The 20,529-nt window shown below is 47.6% G+C and overlaps 1 protein-coding gene across 1 annotated transcript in view; it reads right to left on the bottom strand.

Annotated features, from left to right (window-relative positions):
• Nucleotides 1–17,332, bottom strand: part of SETD1B (SET domain containing 1B, histone lysine methyltransferase) — a 55,118-nt gene extending 37,786 nt beyond the window's left edge. The window contains exons 1-6 of the mRNA XM_082325140.1: nucleotides 17,005–17,332; nucleotides 16,523–16,677; nucleotides 15,985–16,083; nucleotides 15,211–15,481; nucleotides 11,930–12,042; nucleotides 7,988–9,163 (exon numbers count right to left, since the gene is read on the bottom strand). Coding sequence (XP_082181266.1) covers nucleotides 7,988–9,163; nucleotides 11,930–12,042; nucleotides 15,211–15,481; nucleotides 15,985–16,083; nucleotides 16,523–16,677; nucleotides 17,005–17,077 — 1,887 coding nt within the window. The 5' untranslated portion in view covers nucleotides 17,078–17,332. The remainder of the gene's footprint in view (nucleotides 1–7,987; nucleotides 9,164–11,929; nucleotides 12,043–15,210; nucleotides 15,482–15,984; nucleotides 16,084–16,522; nucleotides 16,678–17,004) is intronic.
• Between the last annotated feature and the right edge of the window lie 3,197 nt (nucleotides 17,333–20,529).

The following is a 20,529-nucleotide window of genomic DNA, read 5'->3' as shown; positions in this document are numbered from 1 at the left end:
TCTCGCTCCACACCATCCATGAAAGCAGCAGACATCCGATTCCTTGACCAGGCCAGCAAAGGGCTGTTTCAAACCCAGGAAAAACAAAACCCAGTCCTTCCTTCACGACACCCAACCTGCACCATCCACAGCCCTCTCCTTTGTAAGGCTCCATGCCATTGCACTCATTGATACAGGGAATTTGGGCAGTAGTGAGCCTGAGGACATCCCACCTTGAATGCTTGAAGGTGCAGGCAAGGAGGAAAGAGGGGAAGGACTGGATCCTACCAAGACCATCTTTGCTACTCCTCTTCCTCCCCTCCCCACCATTTCCAGAGCCTTTCTCCTATCTCCCTGACTTACTGCCTGATATGGAGAGACAGATACCGGGCAAAATGCAATTGCGCTGGTCAAAGGTGCATGATAAATTGCACTTAGTACACAGTTATCAACTCCACATAAATAGATACTCCACAAAACACACATGTTCAGAGCAGCCAGCAAATCCAAATGCCACTAAAAAGGGCCTAAGTCAAAACACTCAAGTCCCAATGAGAGAAAACTGGAAGTTCTGCTACAGCTGTCTGACCCTTTTGCAACCAAACCTCCAAATCATAAGAACTGCTGCCAGCTTCGAGTTCAAGCAGCAGTTTCGTTTCCTCCCCGCGCCGTGCCTGCGCGGCGCTCACAGTGCCCTCTATGCAAAGAGCGATTGCCGAAGCCCAAGCCACGAACAACTTCCTTTACTCAAACTGCTCCTGAAGCAACACTTTTGCAACGCCCGGAGGAGGGAACCTATTCCAACCTGGGGAGAAATTAGAAACCCCAACGTGCCGTCTTACTATTTTATACGCATCTTGACCTCATCAGGCCTGTCTGCACCGCTGGAACCTTGTGAAAGCAGCCACTGGCTTTATTTAAGCACTAAGCAAATACCATGCATTTTAAAAGACTTTTTTTAAAACTTTTTTTTTAAAATACTTTGGTTTTAGGAGCTGAAAAATTTGAACCACCTTTTTCTCATGATGAATAGGCATTTCCAAAAGCAAGCACTGCACTTTCATAATAAAGCCCGAGACAGCAGTAACGTCTGGGTCAAAGGAGCCCTCGTAGGCAGGTACGTGATGTGCGGAGTTAACGAACTCAGGGGTTTCATTTTGAGTTTTGCCCCATCTTCACTAGGTACAAACAAGTCCCCCAAGCTGAAAACTAAAATTAATAGAAGGGGGGAGGCAAAGTCATGGGACTCAAAACTGATGCACACGGAAAAAACGTTCTACTGATGAACTGTATCTATTTAGAGGACTCCAGGAAAGGCAACAGCCAGCAGAAATTTGAATAAGCACTCGTCTGTTCACTGCTCTGTGTCAGACACAGACACATATAGAACACAGCGGCTGCTCCATCTTCTTCAAAATCAGACCCAGAAATTAGTGCTGTTCTGGCGGCTGCCAGCACAATATGTTAACAGCAATTATTTTCTCAATATTTCTACTGATTACCTAACACACTGGCACATTTTCTCAGTGTCACTGCATGTTGCAACTCACGCTGCCATCCAGTAACTTGCCTGCATTCCCTTGGTCACTTTTCACAGCCATCAGATGCGAAACGCAACTAGAATGATAATGGGTTGGAGAAACTGCGAGGAAAACGTGTCACTTCAATGTGAGGCTTCACAGCCTGCGTTTATAACATCTGAACATTCAATATCATCACTGGTAAAATGTGAGTGTTGAAAAGAATAGGAAGAACTCTGTAAGCAGCAAAAGGAAGAGGCCAAGGGCTCTCTAAATGGTCTGCAGAGCTCAGACTTGCAAATATTATTCCGCCATAAGCTATATGCTATGGTTAAACACTGTCATTTGGATCTAAGCTTCCAGCGCAGCAGAGCATCTATAGATTACATAAACACAAAATAAGCAGCGCTCTACCTATTAACAAGCAATTCAATTATACATACCCAGTCCACCAGGAACTGAAAATTTACAGAAAGTCACTGGTGGCAAAACAGAGAATGAACCGAGCTAGTGGCAAGAGTATAATCAGCAACAGTGATTTATAAAAAGGGATGGCAATGTCATTTCTATTAGGTATGCAAAATGCAAAAGCCTCAAAGTCTTGGCCCGGTACGAGAGAGTGAAAGAACCACTCAGCCTCCCAACCACAGCCTGCTTTCTATTTTTCAGTTACACTCCAGAGCACTTCACCATTTCTAGCTCTGTTATCAACAAGAGACATGTTCTCTCATTCTACTGAAGTTGTTAGGTATCCAAAAAACCCAAACCATAAACAGTCAAATATTTCTCCATTTAGGTTCCCCCCCCCCCCACGAGCATACACGTATGAAAGGGTGCATCACCAGGAACACCAGGTGAATCCTATGCAATTCTGCTCTGAAAAAGTGACTGTAAAAACTGACACGGGGCTTGTTACCTCTCGCTGCTTCCTATATGGAACACATTTGGCTGGTCAAGCCCTCTGCTCTGCTAACCACGAGCCTTGCGAGCGCTCCAAGAATCAAACCGGAGCCGAATACAAAAAGTCAAAAGTGAAATACAACTTAGAAACACAAAGAGACTTCTCTACTTCACATAAATTTTTGTAGGAGCAGCAGGTTGTCATGTGGTAAATGAATCAGATGTACAAGGAAGCAGTCCCTGCCTGTGGTCTTCGAATATCAGCTCCGAAAAAAAACGTAGAGATAACAATACCCTGCATTTCCACTGCTTCGGGACCCAGGACATCCCTACCTTGGCCATGTTATATGGGAACTGACCCTCAGCCCCAAGCATCCCCAGGAGGATGGAGGGCTGCAGTCCTGCCCCAGCGTGCTCCCTCCTCTGGACGCGGAGGCTGAACAGATCTCTGAGCTCTCCAAAGGGTCCAGTGTAGTGCCATATTTAAATCACCTTTCGAGGGATTTGTGTGCTACCTTTCTTTTCTGAACAAGCTTAAACTCTGCAAGATCCCCTGAAGTCCCTGTGGCTTCTCACTGCTGCCGTGCATGGGTCAGGGAGGGCAGAACTGAACCCACAGTCTAAGCAGCTCGCTCTCATTTTAAGTTCACAGGTTTAGCATGGCTGGTGTAATTCACATGTAAAACCAGAGCAGTCATCCAAATCTTTGCTGCCTGGGCATTGGCTGGCTGCATATCTGGAAATTCATGGTCATAACATATACCTATTTTTTGAGTTTCCATTAGGAACCAGTTCTGTCAGGCATGATCGCATTCGCAAGAGCTCAGGAGGCAGGAAAATTTGAAAAAGTGTTTATGAGACTGGGCATAAATCACAGCTCTCAGGTTTTTCTCCCTTCTTCAATTAAAAAAATACATTCAGAGCAACCATTCCCCACATCTACTCCCCCCATCTCCCTCCAGAAATGATGAATCCCACTCTAGCTGTAAATTGGATCCCAGGTGTACCCATATATATTATAGATACATAACAGCTACTTATGGGCATAAGGGCTCTTGCACAGTTACTGTGGAAACCAAGGTATCAAATTTCCTGGCTCTTAAGACCCTACCTTCTCAACCTTAATGTGCATTTACCTTGAGTAAATCACTTCTGCACTCTCCAGCCCAGAAACATCCCTTAGGAGAGTGCATTTGGGTTCATCTTTAGGAGGCTCCATCTAACCCGCCATCAACGTCCCGGGAACACAGTGCTGCCTCCGACCCCGCACAACCCGCAGATGGGAGCAGGGTACAGGAGGAGAGAGCATCCTTCTGCAGGCAGAGACTGACTCGCTCCTGCACAGCACAGCTCCAAGGGGCATCGACCGCTCCTGGGGCAACCGCTGCAGGTACTGCTGCTGGCAGAGAAACCCCTGCAGCTCCTCTTGCTGCCTGGACAGATCAGGACACTGCTTTCTCTCACAGGTGCTCATGACAACTAAAGGTTGAACTTGGCTCGGTAGAAAAGGGGAATCATTTACCAGCTACTGAAACACAGCCCGGTCTGAATAGGGATGCAGCGGCGTGGAGCGGCACAAGACACGATGCAGTGTCTTGTGGAGAATGTCATCACATCCTGCTAAGGCTCCGGAGGGACAATGTGACACTTCAACGTAAATTTCTTCCAGTTCTGGCTGCGACCACACAAGAACCCGAAGATATTTCAATGAGAAGTGCAAATTCAGCCCAGATGTAACCTCAGGGACTTGAGCAGAGCTCGCTGTAGGGCTGAGCCTGACCCACCTCATCTATGTGTAAGCGCAGCTCAGAAATTCTCCCCGGGTAACTGCAAGAGGATCTGCTGCATATGCACGGCTTGCCACAGGGATGTCGATGCTGTCCTGTAAGAGGCACCTCAGCATCCAGCACGGCATTTAAAAACATTCACAACAACCGAGTGAGACACTGAGGGGTGCTGGTGACAGCAGTGGCTTTCGGGGTCCTAGGGCTGCTGTGCACTGTGCGACTTCCAGTTTGCTCCCCAAACCATTCGCTTAAATTCACAGCAAGCAGCGCGAGAACTGCTCTCATCTCATTCATGTTTCAAGATCTTTATTTTTATGATTATCTTTGGCATTTTTAAGGCACCCCTCCCACCACAGGAACTAGATGCCTAGCCAAATTACTAGGAAGACAGGAGTCTGTTGATCCCTCAATTAAAAAGTACTTTTGTATTTATAAATCTGGAAAAATACCATTGTCAGTCCTACGGTCTTCCTATTACACGCTGGCTATGCACACAAACTAATACATTCATAAGCTGAAACATGAAAGGCATCATCAATATACAACGAAGTGACTTGTTGTAATCCTGTCACCCTCCCCAGCGCACACAGGCAGGGCCTCTTCCTGTAACAAGCCAAGCAAAAACAAGACCTGGCTCAAATGGGATGTCAAAACGTCAAACTGTACTTACTTAACCTTTGCACTTTTGAAACAGCAAAGATCCTGTGAAAAAGAAATTATTACACTTCTTTCCTTGTTATCTCTCAGGAACATAGGAAGGAAAGTTTGTACATTGCTGCCCTCAAAAATTTTCCTGAATTAACAATGCGGCTCGGCTGTTTCCTTTCCTTGCCATCTTCTAGTTTCTTGAAAAAGCCCTCTCTGCCTTGTCTTCCTGGCTGGCAGGTTGTGCTGTTTGTAAAGGATCCCTTTTCTCCTCTTACCTCGTACTGCCCACATCCCACTCTGTTCCACCTCTCAGCACTTGTCCCTTGGCTAAGCTTAGCAGGACTTTCTCTGCAGACCATAATCACTGCTCTGAGATTAGTTGGAGTTAGGTGTTGCAGACAGATGCACAGCCCTTCCTCTCCCACACCCAAACTCCTTGCCAAGCTCTGGCTTAGGAGTATCATACCGGATCTTGAAATCAAACTCCGGGGTCTTGCATGATAAATCAGAGCAATTGCTGGGGCTTGGCTGTACCTCCTTTACTTATGGCAAGCCTGAGGTGGCTAACTTGCCTGACGATTTGACAGCGCTTCACCTATAGAACAAATGTTACCGTATTAGCAATCGTTGACAAAACTCGTGCTTGTTTTGATGAGAAACAGGAGTAGGTCCTTGAAAAGCACCTATTGTCTCAGGAAAAACTTCCCTGCAACTTTGCTGGCATCCTTATGAATCCTGAGATTTTCCCAGCTGGAGCACCCGCCCAAAGAGAGCTGGCCTGGGGCTGCTCCGACCCTTGAAGAGCCAAATATGAAGTAAATAAGAAGTTCAAACTCTCTGCCCTTTATTGCTTCCTTATGATACTTAATGAGCCCTCCCTATGCTAATATATCATTTCTGCTCTGCTCCCCACGCCACACAGTCACTAGAAATATTCGGGTCTGCCTTCCCTCTGTTTTGCTGGAGGATTCTCTGAAGGACTGAAAGTTGAATAGTGGTATCACAATAGGCTGAAGCCTGAGGTTCAGCTTTCCAGCCCTTAGACAGACTCAATGCCCCTCTCTAACTCAGTTGGAAAGCTGCAGCTCAAATTTCAGCCTATGTTAAGTCACTGTTCAGCTCTGCTCCTTCAGCAGAAGAGAGGGAAGCCAGGAGAGCCTTTTTCTAAAGCAAAAAACTGAGGGGGGAGAAGGGCGGGGGAAGGAAGCAAAAACACATGGAGATCGTTTTTTGTGCATCAGAAGGAGCAATGAAAGGCGCAGGCAACTTTTCAAACATGCCAGAATAGCTTAGTGTAATTTGTAACCAAGAGGAGGGTTGAATAAACAGCTCCAACAACAAACATCAAACCTTTTTGGGGGAAGGAGACAATTAAGGCAGCAATGACCTGCACGGAGACCCTGCTACCACCTTTCTGACTTCTGCAGAGGATCGAGGCGTTTATATCATTTTGTATCACAGAACCATCGACGTGAACTTCTGACACCAGCATCTCATTAAGGGGAGACAAAGACTTAACATGGGCTTCAACGTCAGCACACCACTGCCCCATATCACAACCTACAAATATAACATCCCAGCCAGTCCCCCAACGCCGATCTCAGCTACAGAAAGTGCCTGACCCCACATACCACACTGGCATTCATCCATCTTTCTAAACATGCTCAGAATTGGCTGCAACCCACTTGCACGAGAGTAAGGACAGCAGACACAAGCCCAGAATGGCAAGGAGATGAGGGATGCCTTCCTCACTTTTTTAGACAAACTAAGAGTGTCCCCTCTTAAGCCTACCAGACCAAGCTCAAGGAATCAAAACTCCATTCCCAATTAATACATCAACAGGTCCCACTGGCCAGGGACTTCCCTCCCAAGAGGGGAGCCTGGGCCAGCCTAGATGATGAATGAGACCTCAAGCAGCTGAATTGTTTCAAAGGCTAAACTGGCAACTGCAAGGACAAGCAGGTTTGGAAAGGCACGTAGAAAAAAAACAAAATATCCACTACAGTTACAATTTTTTTTTCTATTTAGCACTGAGGCCTGCACTATGTTATTGCTGCAGCGCTCTTCCTCCAGTTAAGCACTCTGCAAAGCCTATGCCGACAGGAGCAGCTCCCTCTCTCCTGAAACGCAGCCACTTCTTGGGTGAAACCTCACAACTGCAGACCACTGGAGGGAAATCCATTCTGCCAGCTTAACCCCAGCAAACTTTCATGAATAAATTAATCTACCACACTCGGGACATTTCCACAAGACCAGCCCTCTTGGATGGTTGAGGTCTCCTTACTGCAGAGTTCTCGCACACCAGGGACAGCAGTTTCATTTGCTTGCATGGCTATTACAAACACGGAGGAGAAAGGGTCTGGCAAAGATCTGTATTTTCATCGTTCTTTGACACAGCAGAATAGCACCAACACGTCCACTGCAGCGATACTCACATTTGTTGCAACAGACCTCCCAAACAGGCAAGCCATGCAACGTAATTTCTCTGTCTGCTGGCACCATTCCACACCGTTAAGCTCTCGCTGTCCCTTCAGCCACAAATGCCCCAGCAGAGGCAGCAAGCTCCGCTCTATTATTGGAAGACTCAGTGGAGCACATCCCCCACAAGCCTACTACCTCCCCCTTTCAACTGAGCAAAGCGAGTACTAAAACCCAGCAACTGTCTCCCGTTCAAACCAGATGGCATAAATAGCTGGAGAGCTATCAAACAAAGTATACATTCAATACTTCGGCGTAACATGAAAGCCCCGTTAAGCAAGTGTGTGCATACATACACACCCACGCTCAGGGACCAAAGCAATGGCAGAAAGTGCTCGATTAACTCCTCTAGTGGCTTAAGTGTCTGTCGACACTCAGGACATTCACACAGCATGAGCACTGGCCAAACTTCCAGGGCTTGTGCAGTCCTTGAGCTCTCCTGAAGCTATAAATTGCAGCAGGCTGCTATTATAAACAAGGAAAGCTGGAGACTGGCAAGTTGATTAAGACCATCACTTTGTGTCACATCTAACTCATTTCCAGCTGCCCTGAGTAAAAGAAAAAGCCACCAGAAACCCTATGCTCCAATGACACTAAAAGAAAAGAGTGACTCCCTGCCCTGTCTGGCTCTGGGGATACGCACGGAGCTTCATAACTCAGTTCCAGCTCACTTACCTCGTCCATTTTTTCTGACGTTGGAGTCTGGTCACCAGGCACCATTTCTTTAGCCTCCGAGGTCTCAATTTTGGAGGTCCTGCTCAGCTGATCAATGGGAGTCATGCTGGCCTCCGACGTCCCCCGGGAGTTCTGACTCAGAGAAGCCGTCCCAGGGATGGGCTCGTCATCGTCAGAGTCAGGTAATGGCGTTGGGCTAATGTCCTCCAAGCCTGTGCTGGAAGGGCGCGAGGAAGGCGTCTGACCTCTGTAACCGGGCTGAGAGTTCGAACCGTACATTGGGATGGGAGAGAGCTGGGAAGAAGAAGAGGAGATAGGGCTACCTTCCATTCGGACCTCATTATCCGAGTCATGCTCGTTAAGAAAGGGTAACTTTGTTCTCTGCTCTTTTAAGAGCATCTCAATCCTTGAGTCTAAACTGTTATGCTGCATTTCTGACTCCATGGTGGGGGTGCCGGGGGTCTCGCTCCTCTCTGGAGTCTGAGAGAAGGACGTTGTGCTCGGTTCAGGAACAGAGTTTGAATCGGGCAAGGGTGGAAGCTCCTCCTGTTTCTCCTTCACCGGGACAAAATCGATGTTAGCCGCAGCGCTGCTTTCCACAACCATCTCAGTGGGAGGTGGCGCAGGTCTTCGGTACTCTGTTTCCCTGGAAGTTTGGGGAAACTGCTGCTCATCGGATTGGGGAAATACAGCTGGTGCTTGGTAGGGAGAGAAGGCAGATTTGTAGCTCGAAGAACTAGAGTGGCTCAGGGGAGGAGTGTGAGAGAACTGAACTGGCTCCTGCTGATGGGATTTGTACGTACTAAACTGATGCTCCGTCCCTCGGTAAACACCTGCCGAGTTATGAACATAGTGATGTCCCGGTCGACGGTTGTAGGCATCTGTAAATTTTGTTTCATGTCTCCTGGGTTTGTACCCACTGTCCTGCCCAAAATGGTACACGGGCGTTGTCTGACGACTAGAATAGGTGGAATCCTGGGAAAACGGCGTCCCTAACCGTGGGGTGTGAGGCGTTCCTTGGGACTGTGGGGTAAATTGGCTGTACGAGTTTGGGGTGTCTTGCCGACAGCTGGAATAGGCTGTGTCATGGGAAAACGGCGTGCTACTGTTTGGGGTAACAGATGATCCCGCAGAAGAAAGGTTACTGTCTTTCAGGCGCTTCAGGGAATCCGTCAACTATGAAAACAGAAGAGAGAAAAGCACCTAAACACACACTTTTTAAAAGATATTTGTCTAATCCGTTTGGTTTTCAGAGGAGTTTGCACTGATTTCAATGGCAAAAAAAAAGAAAATAGGTTACAGCATCCCTGAAAACACAAGCCATTATCCATTACTAACAGTTCCCTTTGATTTAAAAGCGAAAGGCAAGCAAAGAGGAACATGCTTATAAGAGGAGGAAGAAGAAAGCAGATACAACAGCATTCCTTACAAGCTACATCCAAGAGCATCAGGTGAACAGGAACTTGCACAATACTTCTAGCTACAAGAGTTTCAGTTTCTATCAACTATGTAAAGCTTGTCTAAATTGCAAATAGGAAAGATAATTAAGAAAATTCTGAGATATGAAATTACCAATTTAACTTTTTTTGCGAACAAATCAAAACATACAAATCGGCAAACTGCCAGCCTGCAACCAAACCTATGCTGCGCGGCTTTGTGTTGGTCCAGCTGAGGGAGCTGACCCACCACCCTCTCTACCACCCATTCACCTGTAACAAGGGAGAAGGCTACAGGTATAAAAAGCACAAAAAGTTCTCAACTGCTAAAAACACATTTTAAACCCCTTCCCAAAGACAAATGCTGCGGTAGAGCACTACTCATTATGGCATTTGAAAGTGAAATGCTACAAGCCTACAGAGCAGCCAAGTAATTGCTCTGCAACTCGCTTCACAGGCACATTCAGGGGGTTCCTAGGAGCAGCCCAGCTCCAACTCAGACTCTGCTGAGTCATAACAGTGCCACGCTAATCATCAGCGCCAGAATCAATTTTCCATAATGCAAAGCAAGAGCTCAGTGAGAATCCCCCTGGTAGCAAAAGAGGCAGGACTGAGCTCCAACTCCCCAAAAGCCCACCGGGATAGCTAACTGGTGAGACTACAGGCTGGCTGCTACTCTCCCAAGCACAAGTAGGTAAAGAGACACTTAAAACCACCTGTTTGTAACATGCCAGCACCATCAAAGCCAGGCTGAGCTCTCACCTGCCTGCTACACTCACACACGGCTCACCCACTCAATAGTGTGGACTCGCTCTTGGTGTGACCCCTAGAGACCATGACCACATGGACATCAGGGAAGTTTCTTCCTCAACCTTTCTAAAACCCACAGAAAGGGTCAGGAACCAGCCACGTGCTTCCTGCTAAAATCCACATCTCTGCGCCTTTGGTGTAGATGTGATGTGGATTGTTTTTCGGTGGGGTTTGGATATGGCCTGGAGGCAGGGATTGTGGCTCACAGAACTGTCATGTCTTTGCTGTTCTCCATAAGGGGGAAAGCAAATGTCAGTATTTTACTAAACCAGAACAGCAAACAAGCTTGTTGGCAGGTTCTAGTGACAAGAACATGATGCAAACAGATAAAGTTACCCACAAAGCAATAACTTACGTGGTAATTGGGGAAAAAAATCAATTCAGAATAATAATATAATACACGAACACAATATCTAGAGAAACACTCTTAAAGATAATTACAGCAGGGACTACTTTGGGGGATACCATCAATTAAGTGTTTTGCTGTTAACCCTGAAAAAGGAGTAAGAACAAATCTGTCCATTTGAGATGTGCTGTAACCAGCAGAAATTAAAAGCCAGGCCCTGCTTATAGCGGATTCCCAGCAAAATCATTACTTGCCTCCCTCCCGCCTTTAAAAACACCTTGCTGGGAGGTAAGGAAGAATCAGCCTCGTTACGATTGCCTTGCTGGGAGGTAAGGAAGAATCAGCCTCGTTACGATTTTGTTACGAGGATACTGGGGTTTTGCGTTGTTGCTGTTGAGGTGGTTGGTGGGAGGAGAATTTTATTTTTCCAGATCAATGGGATTTTCACATTCAATGTACAGCTCTTACCTGTCCTGAAAACATCTGATCACAGAATTAATGAAAATATGGCATTTTAAGAAGTCATAAGAGTGCAGAGACGTAGAGAGAAGAAAAAAAAAAAAAAAATCCCTTCCAAATCTTTTTCGAATTTGATGCCTTGAAGTGGGTTCCTAAGCCACAATCAGGAGCCAAAGTATGTTTAGACAAGCCAAGGGGGCCGATGACTTCACACAAACAGGCTTCACTTCCCCCTCGTCCTCTCATCCCAGTGGGGTTCGCAGGGGAGCAGGTAACTGTACAAGGCCATTTACAGAATCATACCCTAAATATCGAGGGACCCCTGGAAGCCCTCTGAAATTCTGTCCGCTGCTTTTATTAACAACTGATTCCGGTGACTAATCAAGATTCTAGAAAATTGATGCTACTATTCAAGATTTGACATCTTCCCTCTTTCAGCTTTTAAGCAAGTCTGAAGAACGTATGCGCTAAGGATTACATACTGCAGACGCTAGGCCAAATGTACCATTGTAAATCATTCCCCCTGACTTCAAGGGAATAATCTCATCTCAGGGACAGATCTGATCCAGTCCTCTTAACTGCAGGAATTTCTAACATTAATAGGGCACATACTGCCGGTTCTGTAGGTATTTTTCATTCCGAAAGACAAAAAGCACTTACCACGCTATGCAGATACTGGCATACAGATTAGCCACATGCACTGCATTCACAGAGAGTTACATTTGCTACGGCAATTATGAGCAAGTTATATTTAAATGTGAATTAGTAACATCCATTGAAACTATGGCAAGACAAAAAAAAAAAGAAAAGCTAAACTCATAACACTAATGATGCATTTGTTTGGAATCTTCTAGAAGTTATTCTTAAAAAAAAGAAGCCCAGCAAACATACCTGGAGAGTTTCATTCACAGTTGGCGATACATCCTGTTCGGTGCCTACGGGAAGGGTCTGAGGAGTGTAAAGACCATTAACGAGCAGTTCATAGAATCGCATGCGTGTTTCACCTGCGCAGACCACAATGGAAGAGTTGATTAAACAGAAATAACATAGCCTATATAAAAATACATATTCTTGACACCCGCATGACCCTGCTACCACTCCCAGCCTGCTGCATCCGTGCGACAGAGGAGCAGGTATCACCTCTGAGGCTCGTAGGGATCATTTTTAAATGATCTGCGGGGCAAGCGAAGTCAGGCACTCCCTTCTCCAGCCAAGAGAAGGAGGTTTCTAAATCCTTCTTCCTCTTCCCAGCTGGCTTGGCAGCTCTGCTCTTTACCATGCTTTCTGGAGAGCAGCAGTTTCCCTTCTCTCCAAAGCGCCAAGCAAATAGCTTGCAGATTTGAGAAGTGAAACTCTCACCCAAGGGACAAGCCTCTGCCAACACCCAGAGCCACTTCAGAAAGCTCTCCCAACACACCTTGCTAGTAGAAACTGGCTGTTATTAATGCAAACATGATGCATGGGAATGCCAAGGACAAAACCGTTAATGCTGCTTTTCCAAAAGGACACCGACTAAGCCTTTTTTTTTCCCCTTGGTTTAAGGTGTGCTCAGTGGCATCCTTCGAAGAATAAAAGCCAGAGAAGCAAACTGTCCCATATATTGTTACTGAGCCTTAGCCTTTTCATTCCTAAATTCTACAAAGACCTAGCTTCTTAATACTGGATTTTTCATTACTACAAAAACCCCATCCTACTTATTTTGCAGTCTGTAAGAAATCTGTCATCAGCTTCAAAGGCAACAGAATCAGACCCCGAAACTGTCTGAATTTTGCTCTGAAAGATAAAGAGTACATAGAAAAATGGACAGACCCAGCACCTGCGCCCAGGAAATTAATTCAGGCAAGATCTTCCCTGAAACAGGACTACTTTCATGAGGAAGTCCTGCAGAATCAAACCCCAAACTCCCTGGGAATCACACCGTGCAATTTGAAAGCAAAGCATCCCTTAGCACGATTCTGCATACTGGAATAACTCATTTATCTTGAATAAATGCTACAGATGAGGTTATTTGGTTATCAAATCTCATTTCACAAAGTCTTGAGCCACATCCTCAACTATGTAAACTGTTTTAGTTCAACTAAAGTCATGATAAAATAGAACCCTTCAAGACAAGAGCTTGAAGACATGCTTGAAATATTAACACACGTTGCCCCCCCATGAGACTACAACACCATGGATGTGGAAGTGTTAGGCTTACTTTAAAACTTGCTTTTAAATAAATACAAAGCAATTGTTAGAAAGTTTCATAATGCTTCCTAGATCCCCAATATAATGCAGTAAAAGTTACAATTTCATTTTCAAAGAGGTTTATGAATGTGAAACAATTCCTATCTACTTCTCTAATGACAGGTAATTATTAAGCATGTCCATTCTGTAGATGGATAAACTGAGGCAGAGAAGTTGCTTTAAACTACCCTGTCTTACATGAGGAGACTGGATTTATTAGTTCCAGATTCCCAGGCCTCTGCTCTAGCCAGACAGATAAACCGACACTTTTGCTCCTAATATTTATTTTGCTAGACTATGAAAATCAAGTTAACCAACCTTTCATTCTCTTGCAAAGCTGAATACTAGATGGAAATGTTGAAAATGATACATATATATTTTAAGAATGTCCTAACCTGCTAATGCTATTTTAGGAATAACATTTTTAATTGATTCTGACAGATTATGGCATACTGACAGTCTTACTCTTTTAGAATGAAAGAGATGCAACTGTGGAAAAAAATACCTTAGAAGCATACAGCTGGCAAACAAAACAAAAATGCAATTTGAAACTAAGACTTCAATCTTTTCTCCCAAGAAACAGAGGCATAAAACCCCCTCATTTCCCTGACGCGCAGCTAACTTTCTTGAACAGCTGTCTGTTCAAGACTTGCAGAGTAGTTTATAAACGGAGAAGAACAAGGAGGAATGCAGTACAATCAGCTTGTTTAAAATGCCTCTCATTAAGATGTTCACCACTTACAAGCCTGCTTTAGCTTACATTATTAAATCTACAAATAGTTAAGTTGTTTTTAAATGTAACTTTTACCTTCAAATTTCAAAGTAAGCAGTGGAAGGAGCCTGTCTGTAGAAATTAATGATACCAGAATTTCAAAGTATACATATGTAAGGTCAAGCTTAGCTCACAATAGAAAATATACTACTACTACTGTGATGTTTCTTCTAACGGTGATCAGTAATATCAGTAAACGTCCTACTATACCCTTTTACCACATGTGGCACACCGACTGCAGTATACGTTGCGCACTAAATTGTTGAAACCCTTTAACCCAGAACAAAAATAACAGCATTTTTAAGAAAATGGTGTTAGCAATGTCCTCTTCCCAAGAAAGAGTGCAGTAAGTCAGTTTTAAACTAGGAATGCCGTGTTTGCAACGAAGAAGTACAAGCGGCAACTGATCTACACCTCCTCAGCTTTAGACATTTTCTAAAATCTGGGCACATTTTAGCAAAGCCCTTCACTAACACGCTCGGAGGAAAGAGAAAAGACAAAGCAGTGAAATGCAATGCTTTCATATTTCCAGAAACTTTATTGGGCTCCCCAGGGCTGGGCTCTGGGGCTGAGAGTCGGTTACCTCCAGGACTCGGAGCTCCTGTCGCTTTAAGAGACAGTCTCACACTTACACACTCGCACACACACTGACAAGTGCTGCGTGTGCACTCTTTTGCTGCCAACCTCGAGTTTGCTGCTAAGTATCAATGAAATGCCAGGCACGAAGAGGAGAGCACCCAGCCCCGCTGCCGCCATCAGAATCCAGAGATTTGGCTCCCAGGAACCCCAAGGTTTGCTCCGAAATCCCAAGTTTGCCAAAGCCAGGTGCCACGGGGTCCGGCAGCCCCGGGAGGTGGCCGAGCAGGGCCAGCCGGGGACAGGGAGATGGGGGGCACGGGAGGCCTCGGAGGGCAGGGGACGGGCAGGGTACAGGCAGGGGACGGGCAGGACGGCAGCATTTTGCAAATTACAGGGCTGTCTCCTAGCAACAGACAACACATTTGGCTCCACGTGACTTGCAAAGGCCCCAGAAACCAGACCCGCTCGCAGGGGGACAGCAGCACTCCCTTCGTATTTTTAATCGCCGTATTTTTAAAAGCCTGGCGTTTTAGGAGAGGGACGGGCAGGGGCACTGCAAACCACAAACGCGTGAGGCCGAAATGTGCCCCCTCACCTTTCGTATCCAGCTCCACGTGGATGATGTTGCCCATGACGGAGGTGTTGTGAAGGTGCTGGACGGCCTCCCGGGCACCCTTGACAGTGGCAAAGATCACTTTGGCGATGCCCAGGTGCTTCTTGTTCTTGGGGTTGTAGAGAATCTCCACCTCTTCCACTTCGCCGTATTTCTTGCACATGTCGGTCAAAAAGTTTTCACGGATGTTGTCATTCAGCTTGGCAAAGGTGACCTGCTTGGGAGGCACTGGCCCCACGTAAAATTCATCAATCTGGAAACGGGCACAAGGTGGGGGGGCGATAAAAAATAATCGTCAGCGTTAACGAGCGTGGGGGAGGGCGTCAGGATGGCACGGGAGGGAGAGGGTTAAAGCATCCTGCAAACTTTGGGGAAAGAAAACTGCCTCCAAGGCTGTGGGATGAACCCCGGAGCTGAGCAGAGCCTCTGCCGCTGCAGCCACTCATGGAAACCGGCTCCTTCCTGGGCTCAAATATGTATTTTGAGCAGTACTGTCAGCAGAGAGCCCCCTCCGCTGCCCCCCGCCCCAGGAGCCCCCAAGACACAGCTCCAAAACCTTCAAGTGATCTCGTTAGACAGATGCATTGATTTCTCGTTAGCTTTAGAGAAGACGATTATTGTTAAACAGTTTGCCAAATAATAATGTTAATAGGAATATGACTGTCATTTAAACGGTCCATTAAACTATTCGGAACTGAAGCTTCACTCCCGGATAAACAAGAATACAGAGCTAAACCCAAAAGTCGGGGGCGGTACCTTGAATTTGGGGACAGACAGCTCCAACTCCTTAGTTTTGGTCCATATTCGCCCTATTCTGGGATCCCTGACACAATCCACAGGAGCGATTCCCGAGTTCTGTGAGGAGGAGGAGGAGGAGAAAAAGCACAAAACCAGCGATAACAGGGCTTGAAATTTAAGACTCAAATAAAAGAAAAAATAAACCCCAAGGAAGCACGGGCTGTCTCAAGGGAAGGGGAAAGCGCACACACACACACACACACACACACACGTGTCAAATTGCAATACTGCTGGGAAATGCACACAGATTGGAAACACAGAAATAAAGCCGCAGGTTTGGGCTCCTGACAGTTGAATACACAGTGTCAGGTGGCGGTAACTTTGGTGGCTGTGCGTGTCCCCCCCGGACCCCCCTCCCACACACATGTGCTACGGCGGGGATTACCACGACCCGGAGGGACCCCCGGCCCCCAAAACGCCGGTAAGACGGAGGCGGGGGGGGGGGGGGGGGGGGGGGCACAACACAATGGGGGAAACCCACGACCCCCCCACTCACAGGCATGCTGAAATGTTGCCCATCGTAACGGTAGAGTTTGTGCTGTCCTTTTTTCAGAGCCGGGTCAATAATCAACTTGTAACTTCTCCAATGGTGATTTCTTTTCTCGACAGAAGTGCTGGCTTGCGTGCTGTTCTCCATTCCGTTGATCCAACCTGGACGGGGAGGGGGGGGGGGGGGGTGAGAGGAAGGGGGAAGGGAAAAAGAAAAAAAAAAAAAAAAACACACACGGAAAACCATGAAGTTAAAAAAATATTCAACAAAGACCCCTTCTTTTTTTTTTTTTTTTTTTTTTTTAAACGAGCCGCCCGCTCTACACACCCAGGCAGGGAGGAAATCCACCGCCAAGCGAGCCCTAAAATGGGGGAATTGCCAGCCGGGTCCCCCCTCCACCCCGGCCAGACAAGAGGCAGAGAGGGAGGAGGAGGAGAGGAGGAGGAAAAAAAAAAAGGGGGAAAAAAAAAAAAAAGACCCAATCTCACTTGAACTCTGCTTTTTGCCATGATCTTCAGGGTGCTTGGCTTTTTCCCCCGCCTTGATCTCTCGGAAAGACATCGCGCTCGGCGGCCGATCGTCTCCGGGCGGCGAAAGGCGAGCTCCCGTCTCACATGGGGCCGGTTACCGGCGCGGGCTGGCCGCCAGGCTCCTGCCTCCCGTTTTCGCGAGCCACCACATATTGTGTGTGCTCGCTGCTGGCGGCGGCGGCCTCCCACAATTCACCGCTGCGAGCGCCGCGAACGCCTAACCGCCCTCCGCCGCCTGCACATTCACGGCGGCCGCGCCGCGCAGCCCCCGGCCCGCGGCCGCCCGCCGCCGCCCCGCCGCCGCCGAGCGCCGCCGCATGGGCCGCCGCCGGGGTGGGTTTATTTTTTTTTCCTCCCCGCCCCGGGGTTAACGGCATGCGGGGGGGCGAGTGGAATCTGCCCGCTGCATTTACCTTAGCGCAAACTGTTTCTAAACAAGATGGACCTATAGGTGGGACAAGTTTGGTTGGGCTTTTTTTTTTTTTTTTTGGGGGGGGGTGGGAGACTTCGGCGAGCCCGGACCGGGCGGGCGGAGAGCGGAGCCCGCCGCCCTGCTGCGGCGAGGGGGGCGGCGGCGGCGGGGGACGCCGCCGTTCGGCGACACACGGCCGGGGGGGGGGGTGAGGAGGGGAGCAGTTTTGCTTATTAAAGGTCCGGGGCCGGCGGCAGCCAATCAGCGGGGAGCTTCCATTTTGTTTTAGGTATTAAAGGCCGGGCGGCGCGGTCCCCCCGCCGCTCGCCGGGGCGCGGAGCCGGGCGGAGCGCGGCGGGCGCATGGCGCGGCTGCGCTGGGGCCGCGGGGCCGCGGCAGCTCGGCCGCGGTCGGGCCATTGGCTGGTTAAAGGCAGCGGGGCGGCCGCAGCCAATGGGCGAGCAGCTTCCATGGGGCTTGAGTTATTAGACGGCGGTGTAAAAACATCCTTCAGCAGACAGCTAAGGAGAGGCCAACAGATCAGGCAGCCATTTTTCTGCAATGGAGCGAAATGGCCAACTGGGCTTTTCCTTTGTTCCAAAAGGGGGATCCGCCATGTGAATCCACACCGTCCGCTTGCGGGGAGCGCTCGGGGTGGTGTCAATGTCTGGCACCGTGCTAGAGGACTCACTGAAGAAGGAAGATTTAAAAAAAAAAAAAAAAACCAAACAAAAACCAAACCTTAAAAAAAAAATGCGGATTTTTTTTTTTTTTTTTTCCCTCATGATTCGGGATCCATCTTTGTCTTGTGTAACTAGGTCACGGCACACCCTATGTCAGCAGTTAACAATTTCGAATGCCAAAAGTAAATACATTAATTTTTTGTTGTTCTTGTTTTGGGGGTTTTTAAGCTTTACAGAGCTCTCTAATGACTGAACAATAAATTTTAGAGAGTATTTCCTTTATTAAACACTTGCTTCCTGGCCATTTTTATTAACTCCTTTGGTGCTTGTAAGGTAACGTTTTAAATATAGGCATAGGAATAGTGAATTCTGGCAAAAAAAAAAAGAGGCAATTTTACTATGATAAGCTTTTTTTCTTTCTTTCCTCTTACGTTGTAAGTACCCAATCCGTTCTGTCCTTGCTAAGTGTAGTTTTCATGTTAATATTACTGAAGTGGTCCTTATTGCTAAGCCTTCATTTGCATGTCTTATGTTTTTGTCTGTTTATCTAAACCAATTTATGCTTTTTGAAATATTTTACTTATAAAGCAAAATACCTGGCTAAGAGATGCTTAAAAGTTGTTTGCAACCAGTAAATGTTAACCAGGTGTTTTCACACTAACATGTACAGCCTAAAACTATTTAGGAGAACATTTTTAGTGTCTGCGTGCTCCGTGGAAAAACACTGAATGTCCTTTTACGTACAGAGTAAATCTGCCACAGGAAGGTAGATTTAAGCCTCGAGTAGGAGTCCTCGCTGCGTACGGTCAGTCAACATAGCTGGACAACTTTTTCTATAGCTTCCCCCCCCCCCCCCGTTTTTTTTTTTTGATGCTAGACCACTGCCATACAAAGATCCGTAACTATCTTAACAAGATCCGCTTTGACTTGCAAACTTACGAGAGAAGTGGTGATCCAGAACATATATATTTATAGCCGTTATTTTAAAAAAGCGTAACAACTTCACCTTCAGAGCTGCATTCAACTATGGTGCGCGGGTAAGTAAACCCTTTTGCCCTTGCAGAGAAACATATAGACCAGGCCTGTGCGGCTAATGTTATTGTCCTGGGCGGCAAGATCCTAATGGTCGTCTCTAGGAGCGGTGGCGATCTCCTTCTCCTCAGATACATCTAACAGCGTCTCTGAAACGTCTATTTTTCAGGGAGGGATTTCTTTTTTTCTGCACAAAAATGCTTGGTCGTCCGCAGCCCTGTGTGTTTGGTTTTTTTTTTTCCTGCGGAGAGACGCCGTGAATCCATTGCAGGCGTTACGTGGCTGTTAAATTGAACACACACACACACACACACAAAAAAAAAGAAATCTGCCTGCAAACAGTCAGATGTTACTGAGGTTGATTTTAAAAAAGGCGAAAAGGCGGTGGTGGTGGTGGTAGGGATCCCTTACATGTTTTATCCGTCTAATTACAGAAGCTCGGAAAAAAAAAAGGCAACAAAATGGGGGGGGGGAGGTGTTTTTCAAGACGGTGAGTCTTAATGGCGGATGTCTCACTAAAAAGCTCTGTAAAATCCTTCATACCGAGAGGCAGTGACTTGGAGAGAGGGGGGAAAAAAGGAGGTCTGGAAGTAAATCCAAAATGAGGGAGTTTCCTTCCAAGTGAGGGACCCTTTGCAGCCTGAGTTTTACAGTTGGAGAGCCGTGACGCAGTTGATATTCACAGCAGTTGTGCTTTAGTGCAGCCACCCAGCCCATGAAACGGCCTCCCCGCCGAAGTCTGGTGGTTTTATTATGTGAAAGCCTGCGGAAGCACCGTGTCCCGGGCGCCGGGAAGGGCGGCTGGCGGCGGGCAGGGCGCTCCCGGTCGCGCTTCATGTTGTGTGAAAGCAGCCGCCATCATGGCTTCTCCTTCGGCGCCGCGTTCTCCTCAGGGCTGGGGCGGCGGCGAGGCGGGCTCTCCCCCACTGCCTGGCGGCGCTTCGCGTCCCGATCACTGGAGGGAAATGGCCTTTTTTTGTCTTTTTTTTTTTTTCCCTCTCCCCTTTCCCGCCCCCCCCTTCCCCCACCGCTTTGTGAGGGGTTGTGGAAGGCGAAGCCGAGGAGGGAGCTGGGCGCCTGGCGGCTTTTTCTCCCCGCGGCTGCCGCGCACAACATGGCCGCGCCGGGGAGCGCCCTGCAGCAGCGGGAGGCAGCGCTGCGGGCGGCGGGGCTGGCGGCGCTCCAGCCCGGCCGGGGCGGGGGGGGGAGGCCCGGCCAGGCGGGGAGGACAAAGGCAGCTCGCATAATGGAGGCGAAGCCCTGGGTGCCTATAAATAACGCCGCCCGCCCCTCGCCTTCCTCCCTTCCCCCCGCCGCAGCCTCCCGCTCGCTTGCTTTTATAAATACCAAAAGATG

This window comes from Platalea leucorodia, assembly GCF_965183815.1.
Source record: "Platalea leucorodia genome assembly, chromosome: 12".
Lineage (NCBI taxonomy): Eukaryota > Metazoa > Chordata > Aves > Pelecaniformes > Threskiornithidae > Platalea > Platalea leucorodia.
The sequence above is the reverse complement of the archived record's forward strand: the minus strand, read 5'-3'. Positions and strand labels throughout refer to the sequence as shown.